Below are 20,670 nucleotides of genomic sequence, written 5' to 3'. Positions count from 1 at the left end.
TGTGACAGCAAGTTGGTGCAGCCACTATGGAAAACAGTATGGAGGAGCCTCAAAAATGGAAAACAGAACTACCATATAATCGAGCAATTCCAGTTCTAGGGATAAACCCAAAGGAAATGGAAATACTAACTTGAAAAGATATCCATACCCCCATGTTCATAGCTGCTTTATGAACAATAGCCTAAACATGGAAACAACCCAGTGTCCATCAATGGATGAATGGATATATACACAATGGAATGCTGCTCAACTGTTAGAAAGAACGAGAGCTTGCCATTTCCAACAACATGGATGGACCCAGAGGACATTAGTCTAAATGAAATAAATCAGACAGAAAAAGACAAACACTATATGATCTCACTTACACATGGAATCTTAAAAAAAAAAAAAAGAAAGAAAGAAAGAAAGAAAGAAAACTGCCAGAAAAAGAGATCAGACTTAAAACCAGAGGTGTAGGGTAAAGGAAGGGGGAATTGGAGGAAGGTGGTCAAAAGGTATAAGATAAATTATAGTTATAAGATGAATAAGTACTGGGAATATAATGTGTGGGATGACTATGGCCAACGCTGCTGTATGATATAAAGAAAAGTTAAAGAGAGTAAATCCAAATAGTTCTCATCACAAAGAGAAAAAAACATTTTACCTTTTTCTTTTTTTCTTTCTTTTCTTTTTATCGTATCTATATGAGAAGATGGACGTTAGCTGAACCTATTGAGGTAATCAATTCACAGTATACATAAATCAAATGATCACGCTTAAATGTATACAGTGATGCATGTTAATTATTCCTCAATAAAACTGGGAAAAAATATAACTACCATACGATCCAGCAATTCCACTTCTGGGTACTTGAAGAAAACAAAAATACTAAGTCGAAAATACATACGCACCCTCAAACTCAGGGCAGCATTATTTAGACTAGCCAAAACATGAAAACAACCTTAGTGTCCATCAACAGATGAATGGATAAAGAAAATGTGGTATATCTATACAATGGAATATTATTCAGCCAGAAAAATAAAACAATGAAATCTTGCCATTTGCAACAACATGGATGGAGCTCATGCTAAGGGAATTAAGTCAGACAGACAAATATTGTATAATCTTGTTCATGTGTGGAATCAATTTTTTTTAAAAGAAGAGCTCATACATACAAAGAATAAATTGGTGGCTACCAGAGGCAGAGGGTAGACGAAATGTGTGAAGGTGGTCCAAAGAACAAACTTCTGGGTATAAAATAACTAAGTCATGGGGACAGAATGTAGAGTGTGGTGACTACAGTTAGGAACACTGTATTGCATATCTGAAAGTTGCCAAGAGAGTCAATCTTTAAAGTTCTCATGATAAGAAAAATAGATTTTGTAACTATGCATGGTGATAGATGTTAACTAGACTTCCTGTGGTGATCATGTTGTAATACATTTGACTCTTGAACAACATGGGTTTGAACTGTGTGGGTCCACTTTTATGCGGACTTTTTTCAGTAAGTACAATATGGTCTGGTAAATGTATTTTCTCTTCCTTAAGATTTTCTTAATATTTTCTTTTCTCTGGCTTCCTTTATTATGAGAATATGGTATATAATACATATAACATGCAAAATCTGTGCTCATTGACTGTTTCTGTGATCGGTAAGACTTCCAGTCAACACCAGGCTATTAGCACTTAAATTTCTGGGGAGTCAAAAGTTGTATGTGGATTTTCTGCTGCACGGCATGGTATTGAGCACAGAGATGGTGAGCAGGCCTAACCCCCCACATTGTTTCTGGGTCAACTGTATATACAAGTATTAGATAATCATGTTGTATGCCTGGAATGAGTATAAGGTTATATGTCAATCATGTCTCAATTAAAAAAAGAAGAAGAAAATTAGATTAAGAAATGTAAGACCAACTTTTGTTTTCTGAATAGTTGTGACACCTATTAAAGTCACGTGTTAGTGACAGTGAGCAATGGTACATGTTTGGTTGATGGAATCCAAGTCAGTGAAGGACAGAAAGCCCCAGAGGAGGCCCCGTATCCCGGGGGAAGGCTTACACTGTATCGCTCGGAGCCGAGGGATCACTGTGGGGCTGCTGGGTGGGCTGGAGCCGTTGCTGTTCACACTCTTCCGTTTGTCCAAGTTGGGAGAGGCCTGGACGGTGATTTTATGCTGGAAGTCTGTTGGATATGCAAAGAAGTGAGAATTGAGAGTTCATGGTTTTAGGCTCTATTCACAGGCACTTTGTCAGTACAAAGCAGTAAGAAGGAGGTATCTCGGGGTCTGTTTCTTGGTTTCCTTCTTACCTTCCATTCATGGCTCGAGAGTCAATAATAATCAATAATAATCAGGTCAACAAGGGTGCCTGGGTGGCTCAGTTGGTTGAGTGTCTGCCTCAGCTTGGATCATGATCCTGGGGTCCTGAGATCGAGTCCCACATCAGGCTCCCTGCTCAGTGGGGAGTCTGCTCCTCCCTCTGCCTCCCTCTTTCTCTCATAAATAAATAAAATCTTTCAAAAAAATAATCGGAGTCTAGGATACATTAGGTATAGTCAGACACAAAGGCACAGACCAATGGGACATTATTGAGTACTTGTAGAACCTAACCATCTTCTAGGAAGGAATGTGACCTTGGTGTGGTCTAACACCGTGGAAAACAAATTTGAAAGAGGAGACACTGCGGATTTCAGTGAGTCCTGGTTCTGCTACAGACCATCTAGGGACCTAAAAGCGGTAAGGAACCCTCTGAGCTCATCTCTGCTACTGTTGGACAGAAATAACCAATACTTCACATCTCTGCTAGTGGTAATTAAAACAGAAAATGCTGGTTCTAGGGGGTCTGGAACATGCTACCCCCCAAAACCTTCCCTTAATCTATTACACTTCTCCACGACTGTCTACTCTTCATCAAACCCAGTAGAAGAACACTCCGGTCTGTTTCTTTAGGTCTTCATTTCCTTATGAAGTCTCCCCTGTCACATCAAACTTATGTCAAATAATTTTTTATGCTTCCCCCCCATTAATCCGCCTTTGACAGTTTGACTTTCAGACCCAAGCGGGGACCCTAAGAGGGTCAAGGAAAACTCCCCCAACCTTGCCCCGGTTAAAAGCCCTCCGCAGTCCTAGGACCTCACAGTCACACGGACAGCTGTCATGCTACCGCATCTGACAACTAGGAATTAGGGGTACCGTCACCAGAGTGGAAGAGGAGAGTGTCTGGGAAAACTCTGTCAGCTGTTGGAAAGTCATCAAAACCTCAGGAGCAGGTAAAAGAAATTACTCCAGGGCACTACGGGGCTGAACCTTTGGATTTTCTAGCAGCTGTTTTTACAGCTCGGTGGGGGCAGAGGTTAACTTATAGGTTCTGTCTGGTGATCATGCAAACAATTTCCGTCTGGTGTGAAAGACAATCCCAAAGGTTATGGCTTGTGGCCACACTGGGCACTAACCCTGTTTATATTTAACCTAGAAATCTAACCCTAACGTTTCCTTATTCAACTGCCCATAGATATGTAGCTCCTCAAATTCCCACTGAAACCAATTTTAACTGGTTGTCCTAATTACTGGCGAGTTGGATAAAACTCTTTGACAGTTTTTCATATTTGCAAGAGAGCTATGATTTTCCTTTTTTGAAGACTGTACTTTACATTTTAAAGATCCTGAAAGAACCACCTAGTGTCTGACATGAGGAAGAGCTGGAACCCGGCAGGCAGACATGTCTCCGGTCGTCCCGGCATCTGAAAGTGTGTAACATTGTCTCCCTCCCCCTGACCCTCCGCAACCGAGCGCACACAAAGTATTGTGTCAGTCCCGCGCTCCAGAGTCACCGGAGAGCTCTAGCTGAGAAGCTTGTGCGCCAGCTTCTGGAAGCAGCAGACTCCGCGTGTCAATACCAGCCTCGCACTTGGCAGCCACATGAATTTTCAGGAGGCATCTCAGTTGTCTCCACGTGCAAAAATGGAAAGTAAACCACAATTTCTACTCTGCAGGACAGTGCTGAACAATTAACTAGAAAGTACAGAGAACACTCGGCTCGGGGCTCGAGGCTCGGCACGGAAGCTGCACTGACGCACGTCGGTGACTCTTTCTGTTCTCCGCACGCCACTGCCGTCCCGCGCTGCAGGAGCTGCCGCGGCTCCCTTCCCAGCTTCATGCGTCTGCCCTGGGTCCCTCGGGTCTGGCTCACGGCAGCCAGATGCATTTTAAAAATGTATGCCAGCCCACGGCATCCCCCTGCTGACAAGTCTTCAAAGGTTCTGCATTACTTAAGTGACAGAGATCAAAGTTGTCACATGCTGCGTAGGGCCCTCAAGTCTGAGTCTGCGCTCTTCGTGCCTCCCGCCTCCCGCTGCCCTGTGCTCCCGTCACTTGCCGTGGTCTGAACCGGGGGGTCGGCAAACTTTTCCCGTAAAGTGCCACAGAGGAAATGTTTTACACACCGTGGGCCACACGGTCTCTGTTACAGGTACTCAAATCTGTGGATCTCGTGTGCAATTGGTCGTACACGATACATACATGTGTTCCAATATAACTTTATTTATGGAAATGGCAATTTAAATTTCATATAATGTTCACGTGCCATGGCCCATTGGTCTTCTTTTTGAGTGTTTAAAAGTGCATAAACCATTGAACCATTTTGTGGGCTGCACAGAATGGGTGGGGGGCTGGTCTGGCTGACCCCTGGACAAACCACAGCGGTCTTTTTCAGTTCCTGGGAGGAACTGAGCCTTCTCTGTCTGTGCTCGCTGCCTGTTCTCTTCCTCACCCTCTGTATTCAATCAGTTGCTAACTTCAAGTCTCATTCTATTTTTTTTTTTTTTTAGATTTTATTTATTTATTTATTTATTTATTTATTTGACAGACAGAGATCACAAGTAGGCAGAGAGGCAGGCAGAGAGAGAGGAAGAAGCAGGCTCCCGGTTGAGCAGAGAGCCCAATGCGGAGCTCGATCCCGGGACCCTGAGATCATGACCCGAGCTGAAGGCAGAAGCTTAACCCACTGAGCCACCCAGGTGCCCCTCAAGTCTCATTTTAAATGTTACCTCGTTAGGATGACTTCTATGCTCTCCTTAGAGCAGGTGACACCTTTCAGCTAATCACTGTCATATGACCCTTCTCTCATCGTAGTTAATAATCTTAGCGAGTAAATGAGTATTTAATTATTAGCTTGGGTCTCACTCCCCTGCCCCCAGGACAACGTCAGCTCTTGGGGCAGAGGCCAGAAACCTCCATCACGGCAGCACCCCACCGCAGGCTGGCACACTGCCCCGCCCAGAAAAGCTACTTAGGAAATCTTTGCTGAGTCAATATTTTCTCTGTTTAAGATTATAAATAACATAAGGGCAGAGATCCTGTTTATTTTCTTGTAATCTGTGCTACTTGATCATGGTAAATCCGCGAGTGTTTGTTGAATGAGAAAGTGGTGTAAGGTTTTGCAGTAGAATCAAACCGGAGCTTACGGTTGGGCTGGAATGTAGCTAGCAGGGTGAGCGGTGGTTTGGAAGACAAAGCGAGGGGAAATGAAGGAGCAGGTAGGCGGCTCCTCCCGTCTACCAAGTAAGAAAAATGAAAGATCTGACCTAAGTGGAAATGGGTGCAAGAGAGCAGTTTAGCAGGACATGGTGATGGACTGGGTTTGGCAGGGGAGTGGGGAAAAGTAAAAGAAAGAATTACCCTTACCCATAGACACAAAAGAGTTTATTTTAGATTGAAGTGCTTTGTGAAGGTCCAGCTAGCCCCGTAACATGTCAGAACATTCTGGAAGCAAATTGCTCAGGAGATGCCAGCCCTCAGAACAGGGGGGCCGAAAGCGGGTGTGTTCTTGCCATCCTCAGAGCTAGAGAACCAAGTCACAGCATGTGAACCAGAGACCAAGGCGGGTGGATGATGGCAGGGTAAGCAGCACAGAACATCAGTAAGACCCAGGAGGAGTAGCAAAGACACAAAACTGGATTTCAACGATATCTAAGCTTCAGAGTGCTTCTGATTTTCTAAAAAAAAAAAACAAAAAAGCAAAACAAAAAAACAAACCAAAAAACTAATTTCTCTCTCTGAAAAAAAGGGCACTCTTGATCATTGTAAACATAAAATACTTTTTATTATAAATATCCTTGTCCCTATAAAGTGGGGAAAGGTTGACTCTGTCCCCATTATGCGTTTAGGAAACAGGCTGGTGTTATTTTTCTTTGAACTTGAGAGAACAGTTTTCTCATGGCAGGTTATCGTGAGGTCCACAGGCTTTGGGGTAAAACATACACTAGTATTTTTAGTGGCAATGTGTCATGATAATCTCAGTGGGAATGATCATTTTGGCCCTGAAAGCAGTCGCATTTGCGTGTACATACACTGACTCTCACATTTGCACACGAGGCAGATGACCGGGTGGGCTTTCAGCTTCGCTGAGTAGTTGAAATTGGAACGCCATTTTTTTAGAAACCTACCAACTTCTGAAGGCTTCAAAGCCTCTTGGCCTTGTTTTATATGTTCTAAAAACATAACTTTTGTTTAAGATAAGCATATGCAGAGTGAATGATAGAAAGTGGTCACAATAGGAAAATATCTACCACGATCACGTTTTCTTCCTACAGATTCCAAGAATTCATAAAATATAACTTAAAAACTCTTGTCTTAGATTATGTTTCCTCCTTTTATAAGCATCTATCCTTATTTGGTCAGGGCTGCATGAAGGATTGCCGGTGTGAGGACCTACAGTTGAGGTTTCTAGCAGTTTGTCATCATAGCTATAAACAGCAAGAAGACAAAAGTTATCCTCAGTGATTCTGACGGACAAAATAATGCTGCGAAAACTATTCACACTTAATAACAAGGTTATGAAAGAGGTACAGGCACAGATACCAAAAGCCAGTCTGTAGGCGTCTCAAATACGTTTCTGAGAAAATTTTTAAGCTAGTTGAACATGGAGAAAATTCCTGCAAAAGGGGTTGGAGGGATTTGGTACACTGAAAGGAAAGTGTCACTGCCATTCAACCTACTGCCAGTGTTTCTTCCTTAGTAGTGTACCATTCAATAGTACTAACATTTGGTAACTCAAGGAAATTTCTAGCAGACAGTAACTTTCTTGAACTTAAGGCATGAATAACTGCTTTTACTTCTATCCTAAGCCAAATTCCTGAAGGAGAAAAATAAGTATTGTTAGGGTTCATTCTTCTCCTTGGATCTTTGGATTATATCCTGCTTTGGGACATTGTGCAAGTAAATTGTGTGTGTGTCTGTGTATGTGTGTGTGTGTGTGTGTGTGTGTGTGTACAAAGAGTTGGGGGATTCTAAACAAAAACAGTTTCCATGGTGTTAACAGTGTGACAACAATGTAGCACCACCTTGTGGCCAGAAGAGGTACATACCATACTAAATCACAGCAACTGAATTTCATTCCTTGAGGTAGATTCTGATTATAGCAGGTTTTGGGGGATATGTTTTTAAATGGAATCATTTATTAAGTGCCACAAGGTATATAAATGTGTAACTAAAATTCCCAGAGAGAGAAAAGCCAAATAGGAGTGCAGTTCAGGAATAATAGAAATCTAAATGTATATAATATACAATATATTATATAAAATATTAAAAATATGTATTTATATATACTATATAAAATATAAAATAATATAAATCTAAAAATAGTCAAATGCACTCTATCTCCTTGGAATGAATATGAATATTGGCCAAACACGATTTGAGAAGAAAAGCAGGAGTGAAAGTGTACTCAGGAATCCTGAAATATGTACTTTAATCATCTGACCGCTGAAGATGAAAGGATCCGTGGAATGATTTAATTTTCTTCTCCCATATTTATTCTCCATCAACTTCTTATTGGCCAGCTCCCGAATCAGTGAAGAGTAATCAGTATAACATTGTCACCACACAGATAGAAGGTTGCTATAGCTAAGAACTTGAGAAAATGCACATGGAGTGCTTCTCTGGATTTTTCTATCATCTTGAAAGAAGAAGCCTCATCATAAATAAAATAGTCTATTTTAAATTATGTCTGACATACAAGATAGCACAGTCCATGGTCCCCCAAGTTACCCTTTGGCTAAAAAGCAAACATCAGAAGAGAGAACCTGAAAAAGTATATATTTTTTTCTCCCCCAGAGAGGCCAGGTATAAAATGAGTAAGGAGCCACAGCCTATCCTCACTTCAGCAAACCAAATAATCAATAATGTATACTGTATACTGACTGCCATGTATCAGCAATTTTCTGATCAACTGAGGGTTTCTGCAATAACCTGGAAGGTCACATTGTTTTGCAAGACTTCCAGTACTTTGTGATAAGTAATTTTACAAGACAATTTACACATACTTTATATATAAAACCAAGCCATTGATACAGTTATTTAAAATCAGTTTCCATGCCATTAACAAACAGCTTAGGAAAACATTAGCATCCTTAAAGGGACTCTGTAATATACAGGGAGAGGTGGAGACATAAGGAGAACAGATAAATAGATATTTAGTGCACATTCCATAAAAATGCAGCCAGCTCTCATTCTGTCACCATGTCACCATTCTTCCCCAGTATTAGGAGAATCACAAAGTATGGTGGCGGGGGGAGGGGTATTCGGCTTTTCCTTAAATCAAGTATACCATGTATATTAAAGAATGTAATTTTACAAACTGATCTGTTTGCTATTTTCTATTCTGTTTAGTTTCTTCTAATGTATTACAACATTTAAAACTGTCATAATGTTTTAAAATCCAGGAAGTTTAAAAATGAACCAGTAAATGTAGAGATGTCAGGCAAACAATTAAAGTACTTGATGTATTCTGTTGAAGCTGCGAACAGCATCTTCAATGCCCCAAGTGAACTCAGTTACCAGATGACATTGTAGATCTTTGTGGAAGCAACTGAATGACGAACTAGCAGTAATTCTGTCGTTCAGGATTTTTTCACCACACCATGCAATGCTGGTTCAGTGCCATGAACTAAAAAGGAATTCTCCTTTAATTTCAAAAGGAGTAAATCTCTGAATCCACTTACAGACAAGCATGCCCAGAGCTAACTTCTCAGGACACAATGTGCTGTAAGGTGTGCCTGATGCTTTTTGCACATGAACGTGACCATGAGTCGGGTCATTATGTTATGACCGGAACTGAAGCAAGCAAATGAAGATACTTATTCAAGTAATGTGGTGTGTTTTTTTTCCCCCAATTTATACTCTTAAGATTTTATTTCTTTACTTGAAAGAGAGAGAGAAAGAGAGATTACAAGCAGGGGGGAGGGGCAGAGGGAGAAGCAGACTCCGCACTGAGCAGTGAGCCTGAGGCGGCACTGATCCCAGGATCCTGGAATCACCACCTGAGCCAAAGACAGATGCTTAACTGACAGAGCCCCCCAGGCGCCCTTCACGTACTGTTTTGCAATCTCAGTCTCCCACTCTTCCCGGTGCTAGAGAAGCAAAGCCGACTTCAGGGCTGACATTCAAAACTCTTACGAAACAGGAGGACGAAAGTCATACCTGAGGGTAAACTGATTCGATGGCCGTCTTTGAGCTTCAGCCGACTTCTCCTGAACTTTCCCTTCCTCTTCTTGACGTTGGGCTTCTCCTGGTTTAACTGGAATATCAAAATGTTCAGCTCCCGCTCCAGCACGTCGATCTCCCGCTCCGCCAGCTGCTGCTCCCGCCGCCTGAGCAGCGCCTCCTGGGACTTCTGCTGCAGCGCGGCTCGGGTCAGCTCCTCCTCGCGGGACCGTAGCTCCTGGGCAGAGAGCACACCTGCTGTGAACGAGAAGCAGGGGCTCCTGCCCTTCAGCCCACCCCCTGGCCGCTCCAGTCCTCCTGGGACAGATCCCCTGGCAGTCAGGATGGTTGGAGCGGAGATCTTTCTAGCACAGCATTTAGACGACAGCTAAAGCCTTGCATGGGTTCCATCAAGTGCTCTCAGCCTTTGGTCTTCAAAAGGCATCACAGATTTTTTACAGCTGATTTTAGCATTTCTCTCTCATCTCTGGCCTTTATAAATCGCCTGACATATAAAATGTACATTAATGTGGAGCAACAAAATATAGGTGGGAATGCCCCTTTTCCAAATCAAGCCCAAGTCAAAGCTTGGCTAGGTAAAGGGTAACTGTTCTCCCTACGAAAGATGGCATTTCAGATTCCTTTACTTTAGAAGAACTTCTTGAGGTTCTTTAAGAATTTGCACAGAGACTGAAACATCACGGAAGTGAGGTTAAAGGAAAAACAAAGCTGATGTGTGCAGAGTCAGCTGGAGGCCCATCAGAACTGAAAATGAGCATCTCTAAAATAAGTCAATGGGAAATGAACTTTTTAGGACCCCTTGAGTGAATGCAAACTATCATGTTACAGGCAGATCTCATGTATGAGCTCATAACATCCCACTGCCCCAGTGCTTCCTGACTAAAGTCTAGCTTCCTCTTTGGTTCGGGTTTCAGAATTATTTAAGGTTATAGAAAAATCTATGAATTGAAGCATATAGTTAATCCTTGAACAACATGGTTTTAGGAGCACTGACCCTCTTTGCACCGTGCCATCTAAAATCTATAAATAACTTTTGACTCCCCGAAAACTTAACCACCAATCATAGCCTACTGTTGCCAGGAAGCCTTAGTGAGGACATAGTCTATTAACAGGTATTCTGTATGTTGTATGTGTCAGACAGTGTATTCTTACAACAAACTAACTAGAGAAAAGAAAATGTTATTAACAAAATGAAGAGAAAATACATTCACAGCACTGTATTTATTGGAAAAAGCCATGTACAAGTGGACCCCATAGTTCAAACCCATGTTGTTCAAGGGTCAACTGTACTTTTGTTCTTATTAGGAAAAAAATATTCAATAATAAAACCAAGAGCTCTACGAAGTTTTTAAATCACACTTCCATTCTTTTTTCATTTCTATAACATGATCCGTCCTTCACCAGAGACATAAATGATCTTTTCAGGGCTGAGCAACTTTCTTTCCTTGATCACCTGCTACTAAATCAAACTCTCATACAGAAATCAAGGCATTTGCAAACTTTCACTTACACTGCTCCAGAGAATTTAATCGTAGACCATCCTAATACTAAGATCTTTGTTAGAAACCAAAGACGCCTTCTCAGGTGGAGCTTCGGGCCGGGAGCTCTGAGCCTCGGATAGACGTGGCGCACGTTTATAAGCAGGCCACTTTGCACAGCCCACCTCAGGAACACTGACACATGAAAGGACACTACAAAACAAAGCACCTGGGAGAAACCAGAGCTGGACCATGGGACTAAAAGGTCAACTGAAGTCCACTAGTCCCTTGGACTTTTTACAGGTGGGCTCAAAGAATATTTGGAGGCTATTCATTGGTACCATTATCATAGAGGAAAACGCAGAAGACCCTCCTTCCACAAATAAACATCATAATATCAAGAAGAGACTAGGGAACTCTAAAAAATGAAACAAAAAATTAATCAGATCAAACTAATCCTGAATTTATTGTAAATTGACCAAAGTGGGCTGAAACTCACCTTTGAAACATTCTTTAAATTTATTTTTTTCTAAACAAACTTTGTAAAATTGCAAAAGCAAAAATTTACTTAAAACCAATTAGGGCAATTCAAGTCACTTCTGGTGATATGTACCAACTGATTCTTATTTACAAGCAGACCAGTATTTTTTTTTATAACATTACTCCGGACATAAATTACTATTTATTACAAGAAAAGGAAAAAAAAAGTACATATTAGAAAAAAATTCTGGAATCTGTTATTTAATTGATGGACTTCTCCAACCAGTTTGTCCAAACTGGAGATGTTACCATCATCTATTTGGGGACAGAGGACACCTTCCAGTCAACTTCCAATGTCTAACTCATTACTATCTGCTCTTTTCTTAAGATATGACTTTTCAGTGGTATTGGTATCAATCCAATTAACTATTATGAAATGAAATGGCATGGGCAGCAAGTTCAATTAGGCATTTTGTGTGTTACTACTACAAAACCTGAAGAAGGAACCATGTTTAATTCCAGGTCCCCAGGCTAAAATGTGAATCCCCTGGCAATGGCTTTACAAATTTAAAAAAAAAAAAAAAATCCCTTGCCCAAGATTTCATAAGAGAAAAAATAAAAAGATCAAAAAGAAAGCAGCCAAAGTACTCTTCCTTCTGAATGAATTTTTAAAAACATTCAAAAGTAAAAGAAAAAAAGAGGCCTGGGGTTTTAGACTCCCTTTGAATACTCTGAAATTATGAACCACACACAAAAATTCTTTTGGTTGCTGAGATTTCTAGGCAGTAATATTTGTTTAATTGCTTGGCACTGGCCATTCTAGTAATGGCAAACCCGGATTCCTGGCAGTGGATGTTAATCATTAACAGTGACATGCCTTCTAATAGTGCTTCAAAAACAGGTGCGTGCTGCCACCCAATGCACAAAGACGGACCCGTGAAGATAAGAGGCCAGGAATTTAGGGAGGAACTGCTCTCTGCGGAGGCTGCAGTTTACTGAGTAACGCAGAGCACCGCCAAGTTACTGACCATTAATTCCAAGTCTGACGCCTCCTACCTTAAGCAATCAGTGAATGAGAAAGGGAGATAGTGCACGTACGCTGTGCCTTTGACTCTGTCTAAAAAGATGCAGTTAGAAACCTCTGAGGAAAAAAAAGCATTAAATATTCTCTTTAATTTTAAGTCAGAGGCTCATGAGATGCCGTGAATGCTGTATTTTCAAGGGGCACCACACCAAAAGAATATAGGGAGAAAAAGTAAAGGCTCTGCCAGAGGATAGTTCCGAAGTGTACCCAAAGAATAATAAAGAAACTACTATAAAGCCCCAAAATGGAGAAAGGGCAGACATGCATTCCTGAAGCACCCTTTTTGCCTTTTATACCACATACATAGTAACAATTAACTCACTGGGTACGCTTCTACCCTGCAGTGTCATAAATAATTATCAACAATGTAAAATAAATAAGTGAAATAAATAAAAATCAGCATTATTAACACTATCACCTCTAAATTTTAAATCCTGTGATTTCTTTAATTTTTCTTCAAAGTCCACTCCCATGCCCCAAATCTTCTTTATTTTTACTATTAAACATCTAATCTTAGAATTCCCGAGAACAATTTGGGAAAGTGTAAAAAGAACAAAAAGTCAGTATTTTCTCTATTACACTAAGTCAACAAAACGTATTAAAGTTTCCCAAAAAACGTAGTAATAATATCACGGAAAGTGGTCCTTCGACTCAACGCGAAATTTACCGAGTAATCCCGTCAGGTCATTTTCAAGCATTTTATTGCTCAGAGGAGCTCAGTCTTCTGCCTGTCTGGCCCAGGGAATGGTGTGGCCGCTGGAACCTGCTTCAGTTTGAATCAAAACCACCACTTTCCTCGGCACTTGCCAAGTGCTGGGCGCCGCTCTGAGCACTCCACACCCAGCACTCAGTGAGCCTCCCCGCACCCCCGGGAGACAGCAGCCTTCCTGTGGTACTTCGTGGTGGGGGTGGGCGGGGGAGCCCTGGGCAGCAAACGGTGGAGCCCCGATTCCAGCCGGCTGCCGGGCTCCAGCCTCCACTTTGCCGGACTGCTGAAGATTTCGGCTCTCTGCTACAAATGTGTATTTACTAAAGGGCTGGGGGTCTGTCCGAGCTTTTGGAATCCTGTTTAGATATCCCCTTGGGGCTGGGACGCTTGCATCCCCGGAGGGAAGGAAGCTGAACGCAGTCTGCCGCACCACTGTGCGGCTCTAAGTGTTGGAAAGTTGGTGGTTTGGAGATGTTTGAATCCTAGGAGCTTTCGTCTGAGAAGTCCTACTTCCAAACTCTGAAACAACAGGAAGCATAGTCGCCCCACTTCAAGCTCCTCCAGGATTCCATGGTAGCCCCCCAAAGCACCGCCCCTGTCGGCACCCCTACTGTTCTTTGCCCACACTGGATGGATTCCCAGGTCCTTCTCCTGCTTTCCAGGCCATCCTCTTTGGGGGGCTCTTTAAAACCCGGTGCTGACAATCAAACCCACCGTCTAAGGTTGCATTTGCCTGTTTTCTATACTTTTTTAAAGATTTTTATTTATTTGTCAGAGGGAGAGAGAGAGAGCAAGGGGAGAGGCAGCCAGAGGAAGAAGCAGGCTCCTAGCGGAGCAGGGAGCCCAATGTGGGACACGATCCCAGGACCCTGGAATCATGACCTGAGCTGAAGGGAGCTGCTTAACCAACTGAGCCACCCAGGCATCCCTGCCTGTTTTATATTTTTAAACTCACAAAATACTGAAAGCTCTAAGAAGGGACTGAATTACCTACACATTTACTACTTGAAAAGAAATGACTTTAGAAGAAAAAATTACTAACAGTTTACATATTTCTCTTTAGTCTTTATTGTAATCATTTAAAATCATGAAATATTTAAAATATACTACAATTAGAATAGCAAATAACCATGCACTCACCATCAATATTTAAGAGATGCTAAGTTTTTTGTTTATTTGTTTTTTAAAGATTTTATTTATTTGACAGACAGAGATCACAAGTAGGCAGAGAGGTAGACAGAGAGAGGAAGGGAAGCAGGTTCCCCGCTGAGCAGACAGCCCGATGCAGGGCTGGATCCCAGGACCCTGAGATCAAGGCAGAGGCTTTAACCCACTGAGCCACCCAGGCACCCCCACAGAGATGCTAAGTTTTTAAGCTGATCCATCTCAGGTCTGCTGCAGGCTGACAGGCACAGACTCTAATCTTCTCCCTTCCCCGCTGCAGATCTGCTAAGCCTCAGCTTCTTTCTGTCCTTCCCTTATCTGTACCTTCAGTCTTTTAGTACATCTGAGTGCTGGTGTTCTGTAAACGTACATAAATGGCATCTAATGTAACTATTTTTCCACAACTTGCTTTTTCCGCTCAATCTTGTGTTTGAGATTTCTCCACGTTGATACATGCAGCTAGAATTCATTGGTTTTAACTAGTTTGCAGATTTCCACTGAATCAATACACAGCAGTTGGGGTGTCTCTTTGCTGTTAGGGATACAGAGGCTGTTCCCAGGTTTTCGTTCTCACAAACCACGCTGACATGAACAACAAATATTTCCCTGTGCACGCGTGTGGGACTCTCTCAAGAACATACAAGCAGAAGTCAGACAGCGGAGTTGTACACTGCTTCGACAGCACAAGACTCAGAACAGGTTTATAATACACCTTTTAAATTCCCTTTTACAGGAATAATGTGATAATGATAATAGGAGCATATTAGGAAATATTACGCAGGTTAATTTACTTCCTATCTGCCTTGTCCCGAGTACTTTGTTCAGAGCTGTGGATGGAAATGAGCAAGAACGGGACAGCACAGCGGATGAACTGACTGCCGAGCAGAAAAGGCAAACCAAGGACAATGAAGCAAGCGAACAGTAATCTGGCAGGACTCAGCACAGCCCTGACGAGGGAGGTGTGGGATGCCGGGACGCAGTCCATCCAGTGAGTCCCGGTAAGAGAACGGAGCTGGGCAGCACTAACCGTCAAGGAGCCGGAAACCACGAGGTGGGACCAAAAGTGAGGGAGGGGACAGTCTTCTGGACAGAGAAGAGAATTTACACCAAGACCTAAGGTCAAGAGCATGGCGTCAGAGGAACCAAAATTAATTCAGTATGATTGTGACAAAGTGTCCTAAATCTGTGAGGACAAAGGAAATTCATAAGGAAAGGGACTGGCCACTGAAGAAGGATGCTCAGATCTGCACTGGAGGTGGTGGTGAGGGGAGCAGAGGGGAAGTGGTGAGTGAGGACTACGGTGATGAGGGCAGGGATTCCCACTGATGGGCTCTGTCACATAGGAGACCACTAGAAACATCTTCCAAGAACTCTAGTCTGGATAGCTATGAGAACAGCAATCCCATTATTTAAAAAATTTTTAATTATTTTATTTTATTTTTAATTTAATTTAATTTAAATTTGAAGAGTAGGTTCTGACTTCAGTGTCTTGTGGGAAAAGGATGCCAAGATACATAGTCGGCCCCTCTTAAAAACTTGTCAGCGAGATCCCAAATCCCTAGCCTGGCCTTCTAAGGACCTCGAGGATACAGACTGTCATATCCCTCTTTGTACCCCAGGGCTCTAACACTGCTCCCAGACCACAGTGCACAGCCAACACGTTTGCTGGGGAAAACAAAACAATAACAAAACGTAACCTTGAAATTGAGACCAACATCCCCCTAGATACATTTTTAAATTACATGTATTTTTAAGAAAACAAGTTGCACGTTGGGGAATACCTACGACAAGCCTTGTACAAATTCCCAGTTCAGCAAGACAACGGTAGACGTCGGCTGCTCGAGAGCAGCATGTGGGCCTAAGTTGTCTTGGTATCGCACACAGTACTGTATAGTCTAACTGGAGAAAGGCTTATGCACATATACTCACACTACAACTTGCTAGTCCTGCTCCTGCCCTGACCTTTGCACTTGGGCTGACTGCAGGCCTTTGAGATGTAAAAGTCTAGAGATGTAACACAGCCCTGCTACAGAAGGCCAGGTAGCTTTACCGTGGGGTAACAGGAATGGGCAGGTGGACTTTGTTGAGAAAGCACTACTGCCTTCTTCAAGAGAACTCTACCATTTTAGAATCACAAATGTGTGAGGCATAAAAATTCCTCCCTGGACAATGACACGGCTTCATAAAGGTTATTGAGAGCCTGCAATGTTGGACTTTGTCCAGACACTGACTGCACATACAACAGAATTTAACCTGTTGAACAATTACACACTTGAGCAGAATAAACCGTGATTCATCGAAACACTCAAGCGCTACAAAAGTGTCTTTAAAAAAGTGAGGACTGCCGCGGTAGCACAGAGCCAGGCCATCCGTGACGGCGGGGTCCTTTAGGGCTGTGAGTCTGGTCCGTCACCAGGGGGGACATTGCGACCTGAACTCACTCCCCAACCAGTCTGCCTTCTGATCCCGTGTGCCTTCCCGTCTCATGTGTCACCGCACATGGTGGCAGCCTTGCCATATTTAACATGCATGTTTGTTTTGTGCTGCTTCTTAAAATATACAAACCAACCAGAGCTTAACTCATCGTATTAAAAGTTCAAAAATTACACACTTTCCCAGTTTCTCTGACAAAGCAATGCTTTGGAGATAAAAGGTTGGGTGTGGGGGAGGGGGAGTGGGGAGGAAAAGGGCTAGCATTAAAAAAGGCTTTAACCAAAAACTGTAAAAAAAGACACCTTTCATTTTTTTTTAGCTGTGTTATGTGTTATGTGAGTCACTATACAAAAAGACACCTTTCAGACAAACTGTGACTATTGAATATAGAATATTATATGATACCAAGAATTGCAATTGCTTTTTAAGGTAATAATGGCAAAAAAGTTATTTCTAAAATTCTTACCAGTTAGAGATGCATATTGAGGACTTAAAGGTAAAATGACATGAGTCGAGGATTTAATTTAAGGTACCCCATTTTTTAAAAATGATGATAATAAGAAAATGAACAAAATGACAAAATATTGACAATTACTGAAGTTAGTTAATTTATACAAAGGGCTTAGTGTGCTATTCACTTCTTTTTAAAAATTTGTTTTACTTTTTAAAAACTCCCCTAATTAAATGTTTTCCATAATCTTCATAAGTGTGGGTGCGTTATGCAATTACGACAGATCTCTCACCTTCTCCTTTGTTCTCAGTTCATCAAACATTTGTTGAATTTCCAGCTTCCAGTCATCTTGCATGGAATGAAAAGATTCTTGAGGCATTTCGGTCATAACCGTCCCTTCAATAGCTGTCAGTTGTTCAAGAATTAAGGCAAATGAAGGACGAATGTGGGGGTCTTGTTGCCAGCACTCTAAAACCAACAAGAACCACATTAATTCCATTTCTCAGCATAGTTTGGATTATCAGCCCATGCTGATGGTGTCTGCTGGAGATTTTAAAAGCCAACTGATAATGGTTTTGAAAGTTTTATTCTACACAGTGACCAGGTCGGTGGCATGCATAATATTTACTATTAGATAAGGCTCCTGTTGTTTATCTTCTATGACGTTAGTATGCGGGTGTGGGCGGTTCGTGCCTTACCGTCAACTCTGTTTCGGGAGCCTAGGCTGCTCTAGCCAGGGGATGTACCAGTACAGAGTTCTAGAACTCGACCCAAGAAAACTAAAGTTTCTAAAAGGTTATAATCACAAGAAAGGTTCTAAGAAATGGCCTAATAATGAAGGAAGGTAACTAGCTGCTTGCAAAAGGAGTCAGTTAATTTTTAAAAGACAAAAATGAAATAGATAAGGTCATGGCAAAACCATGCTGGTTAGGATCATAAAACATTTTTGATCATGAGGTAGAATTTAAAATAGCAGAATGGAACCAACTAAGCTCTGTCTTTGAGTGCTACTGGTGTACTTGGTGAAAACTTCATTACCAGTTGTCCGAATTTTGTACATAATTGAGTCACTGATACAACTAGATGGGTTTTTCAAAAGTAACTTAATCCCTCAGTACTTCACCTGACATCTTAGAGTGAAGAAAAGGTTTCTAATTCATAAAACAGTATAGTTGCTTACAAGCATTTGTAAATTAGAATCCTAGAAATTACTTTTTTTTTTCATTTCATTTATTTATTTAACAGGGAGGGGGACACAGCAAGAGAGGGAACACAAGCAGGGGGAGTGGGAGAGGGAGAAGCAGGCTTTCCACTAAGCAGGGAGCCTGATCCAGAGCTCAATCCCAGGACCCTGGGATCATGACCTGACCGAAGGCAAACACCCAAAGACCGAGCCACCCAAGCGACCCTGGAATCCTAGAAATTATTCTTTCACTTACAAAAAATAGACAGACTGGGTACCTGGGTGGCTCAGTGGATTAAGCCTCTGCCTTCAGCTCAGGTCATGATCTCAGAGTCCTGGGACTGAGTCCCACACTGGGCTCTCTGCTCAGCAGGGAGCCTACTTCCCCTCTCTCTCTCTGCCTGCCTCTCTGCCTACTTGTGACTCTCTCTCTGTGTCAAATAAATAAATAAAATATTAAAAGAAAAAAGCCCCTTAAAAAAAAATAGACAGGCGTTCTCCTGAGTGAGTCCCGTTGCCTCCACAGACACACAGAAACTGAGGTGCACAAATACCTTTCATGAGCTTGGCAAACGGCTCCGGGCAGGTGGATGGAATGGGCAAAGTGAGCTTATTGACGGCCACCCCATAGGCCACGGCGAGCCCGTCGATGCCACGGTAGGGGACTTCTCCCGTGAGCAGCTCCCATAGCAGGACTCCATAGCTGCAAAGTAAAATTGCCATAAAGTAACATGGGTTAAATGATGTCTGTTCCTTACAATCTAAGTGGTGGGATAAATGCATCAGAGCCCTCATCCAGCTCTGATTAAGAATCTTCTCTTCCAACAAAAGTGGAGTAAGTGGCACTTACGCCAAGATGGGAGGGGGGCAAACCCCTTTCAGTGAACCTCCCAAACCCATGTATGTACACACCTTCCCAGAAGTCAGTTATGCATTCATGACAGGAAGTAAAACTATCCACAATATTGCTGAATAGTTACTGACAAATAAATCCGCAGGGGCCTCCTTCTGCCGCAAGTAGGATAAAACACCTCTTCTTTGTAACTTTGTATCCATTATTACCTTAATTTCCCTTTATCCTCTTCAAAACATAAAGTACAAATTATCTTTTGTTAATACATAAAATACCACTCACTCCAGACATCCCATGAGATTTTAAACGGAAACACACAGGCATATAACCACCAGTAGTATTTATTTGCTTTACTTCTACTAACATAATTCGTACAGTCCGATTTACTTTTCTAATTTTTGAAAACATTATTAGATTTAAGTTTTTTAAAAGTCTGAAATTTATTTTTTTATTTCTTTCTTTATTTTTTTTAAAAGATTTTATTTATTTATTTGACAGACAGAGATCACAAGTAGGCAGAGAGGCAGGCAGAGAGAGAGAGAGAGAGAGGGAAGCAGGTTTCCTGCGGAGCAGAGAGCCCGATGCAGGGCTCGATCCCAGGACCCTGAGATCATGACCCGAGTCGAAGGCAGCAGCCCAAACCACTGAGCCACCCAGGCGCCCCAAAAGTCTGAAATTTAGAGTAGTAACTTGATTCTCATTTCTTATGTTTGTTGCTTACATAGAACATTAAAGCATCGTGGGGCACTTGGGTGGCTCAGTGGGTTAAAGCCTCTGCCTTCAGCTCAGGTCATGATCCCAGGGTCCTGGGATCAAGCCCCGCATCGGGCTCTTTGCTCAGCAGGGAGCCTGCTTCCTCCTCTCTCTCTGCCTGTCTCTCTGCCTACTTGTGATCTCATTCTGTTAAATAAATAAAATCTTAAAAAAAAAAAAAACATTAAAGCATCGTTTCAAAGAGCGCAGACAGAAGGCAGTAAAATACACCTAAAGGAGAGGCAGAACAGCTCAAAATAACGCCCCAAAAAAGCATTGAAATTTGGCTATGGAATTGATGTCTGAATCTCCTTTGATTACCTCCTGATCTAAAGGGATGTGGATACTCGGAGCATCTTGGCTATAATAGGACAAGCTGTCTCTGAAGACCTGGTCTGGAAAGAGCTGGAAACTCTCCAGACTCCAGGTTCAGGCCACCCCAGATCTGACAGCCTCTCATTTAAAGGCCTCGCCATTAGTGCCAGTGGGAATCTAGACTATCTGCTGAAGACGTTCAGGATAAAAATGTAGAAATGACATAATGTGTCCAGTCAGTGGGGTCTGGGGATCCTCCAGCTGATGTTCTACCAGCTCTGAGTGAAGG

General features: G+C 42.2%; 1 protein-coding gene across 2 annotated transcripts in view; it reads right to left on the bottom strand.

Annotated features, from left to right (window-relative positions):
• MAP3K21 (mitogen-activated protein kinase kinase kinase 21) overlaps window positions 1-20,670 on the bottom strand; it is a 54,749-nt gene that overhangs the window by 14,433 nt on the left and 19,646 nt on the right. For both annotated transcript variants that reach the window (XM_032312615.1, XM_032312616.1), the window contains exons 3-6: window positions 19,015-19,163; window positions 17,570-17,745; window positions 9,455-9,695; window positions 2,038-2,160 (exon numbers count right to left, since the gene is read on the bottom strand). In XM_032312615.1, the coding sequence (XP_032168506.1) occupies window positions 2,038-2,160; window positions 9,455-9,695; window positions 17,570-17,745; window positions 19,015-19,163 (689 nt within the window). The remainder of the gene's footprint in view (window positions 1-2,037; window positions 2,161-9,454; window positions 9,696-17,569; window positions 17,746-19,014; window positions 19,164-20,670) is intronic.

This window comes from Mustela erminea, chromosome 14 (assembly GCF_009829155.1).
Source record: "Mustela erminea isolate mMusErm1 chromosome 14, mMusErm1.Pri, whole genome shotgun sequence".
NCBI classification, from domain to species: Eukaryota; Metazoa; Chordata; class Mammalia; order Carnivora; family Mustelidae; genus Mustela; species Mustela erminea.
This window is presented reverse-complemented; position numbering and strand designations above follow the sequence as displayed.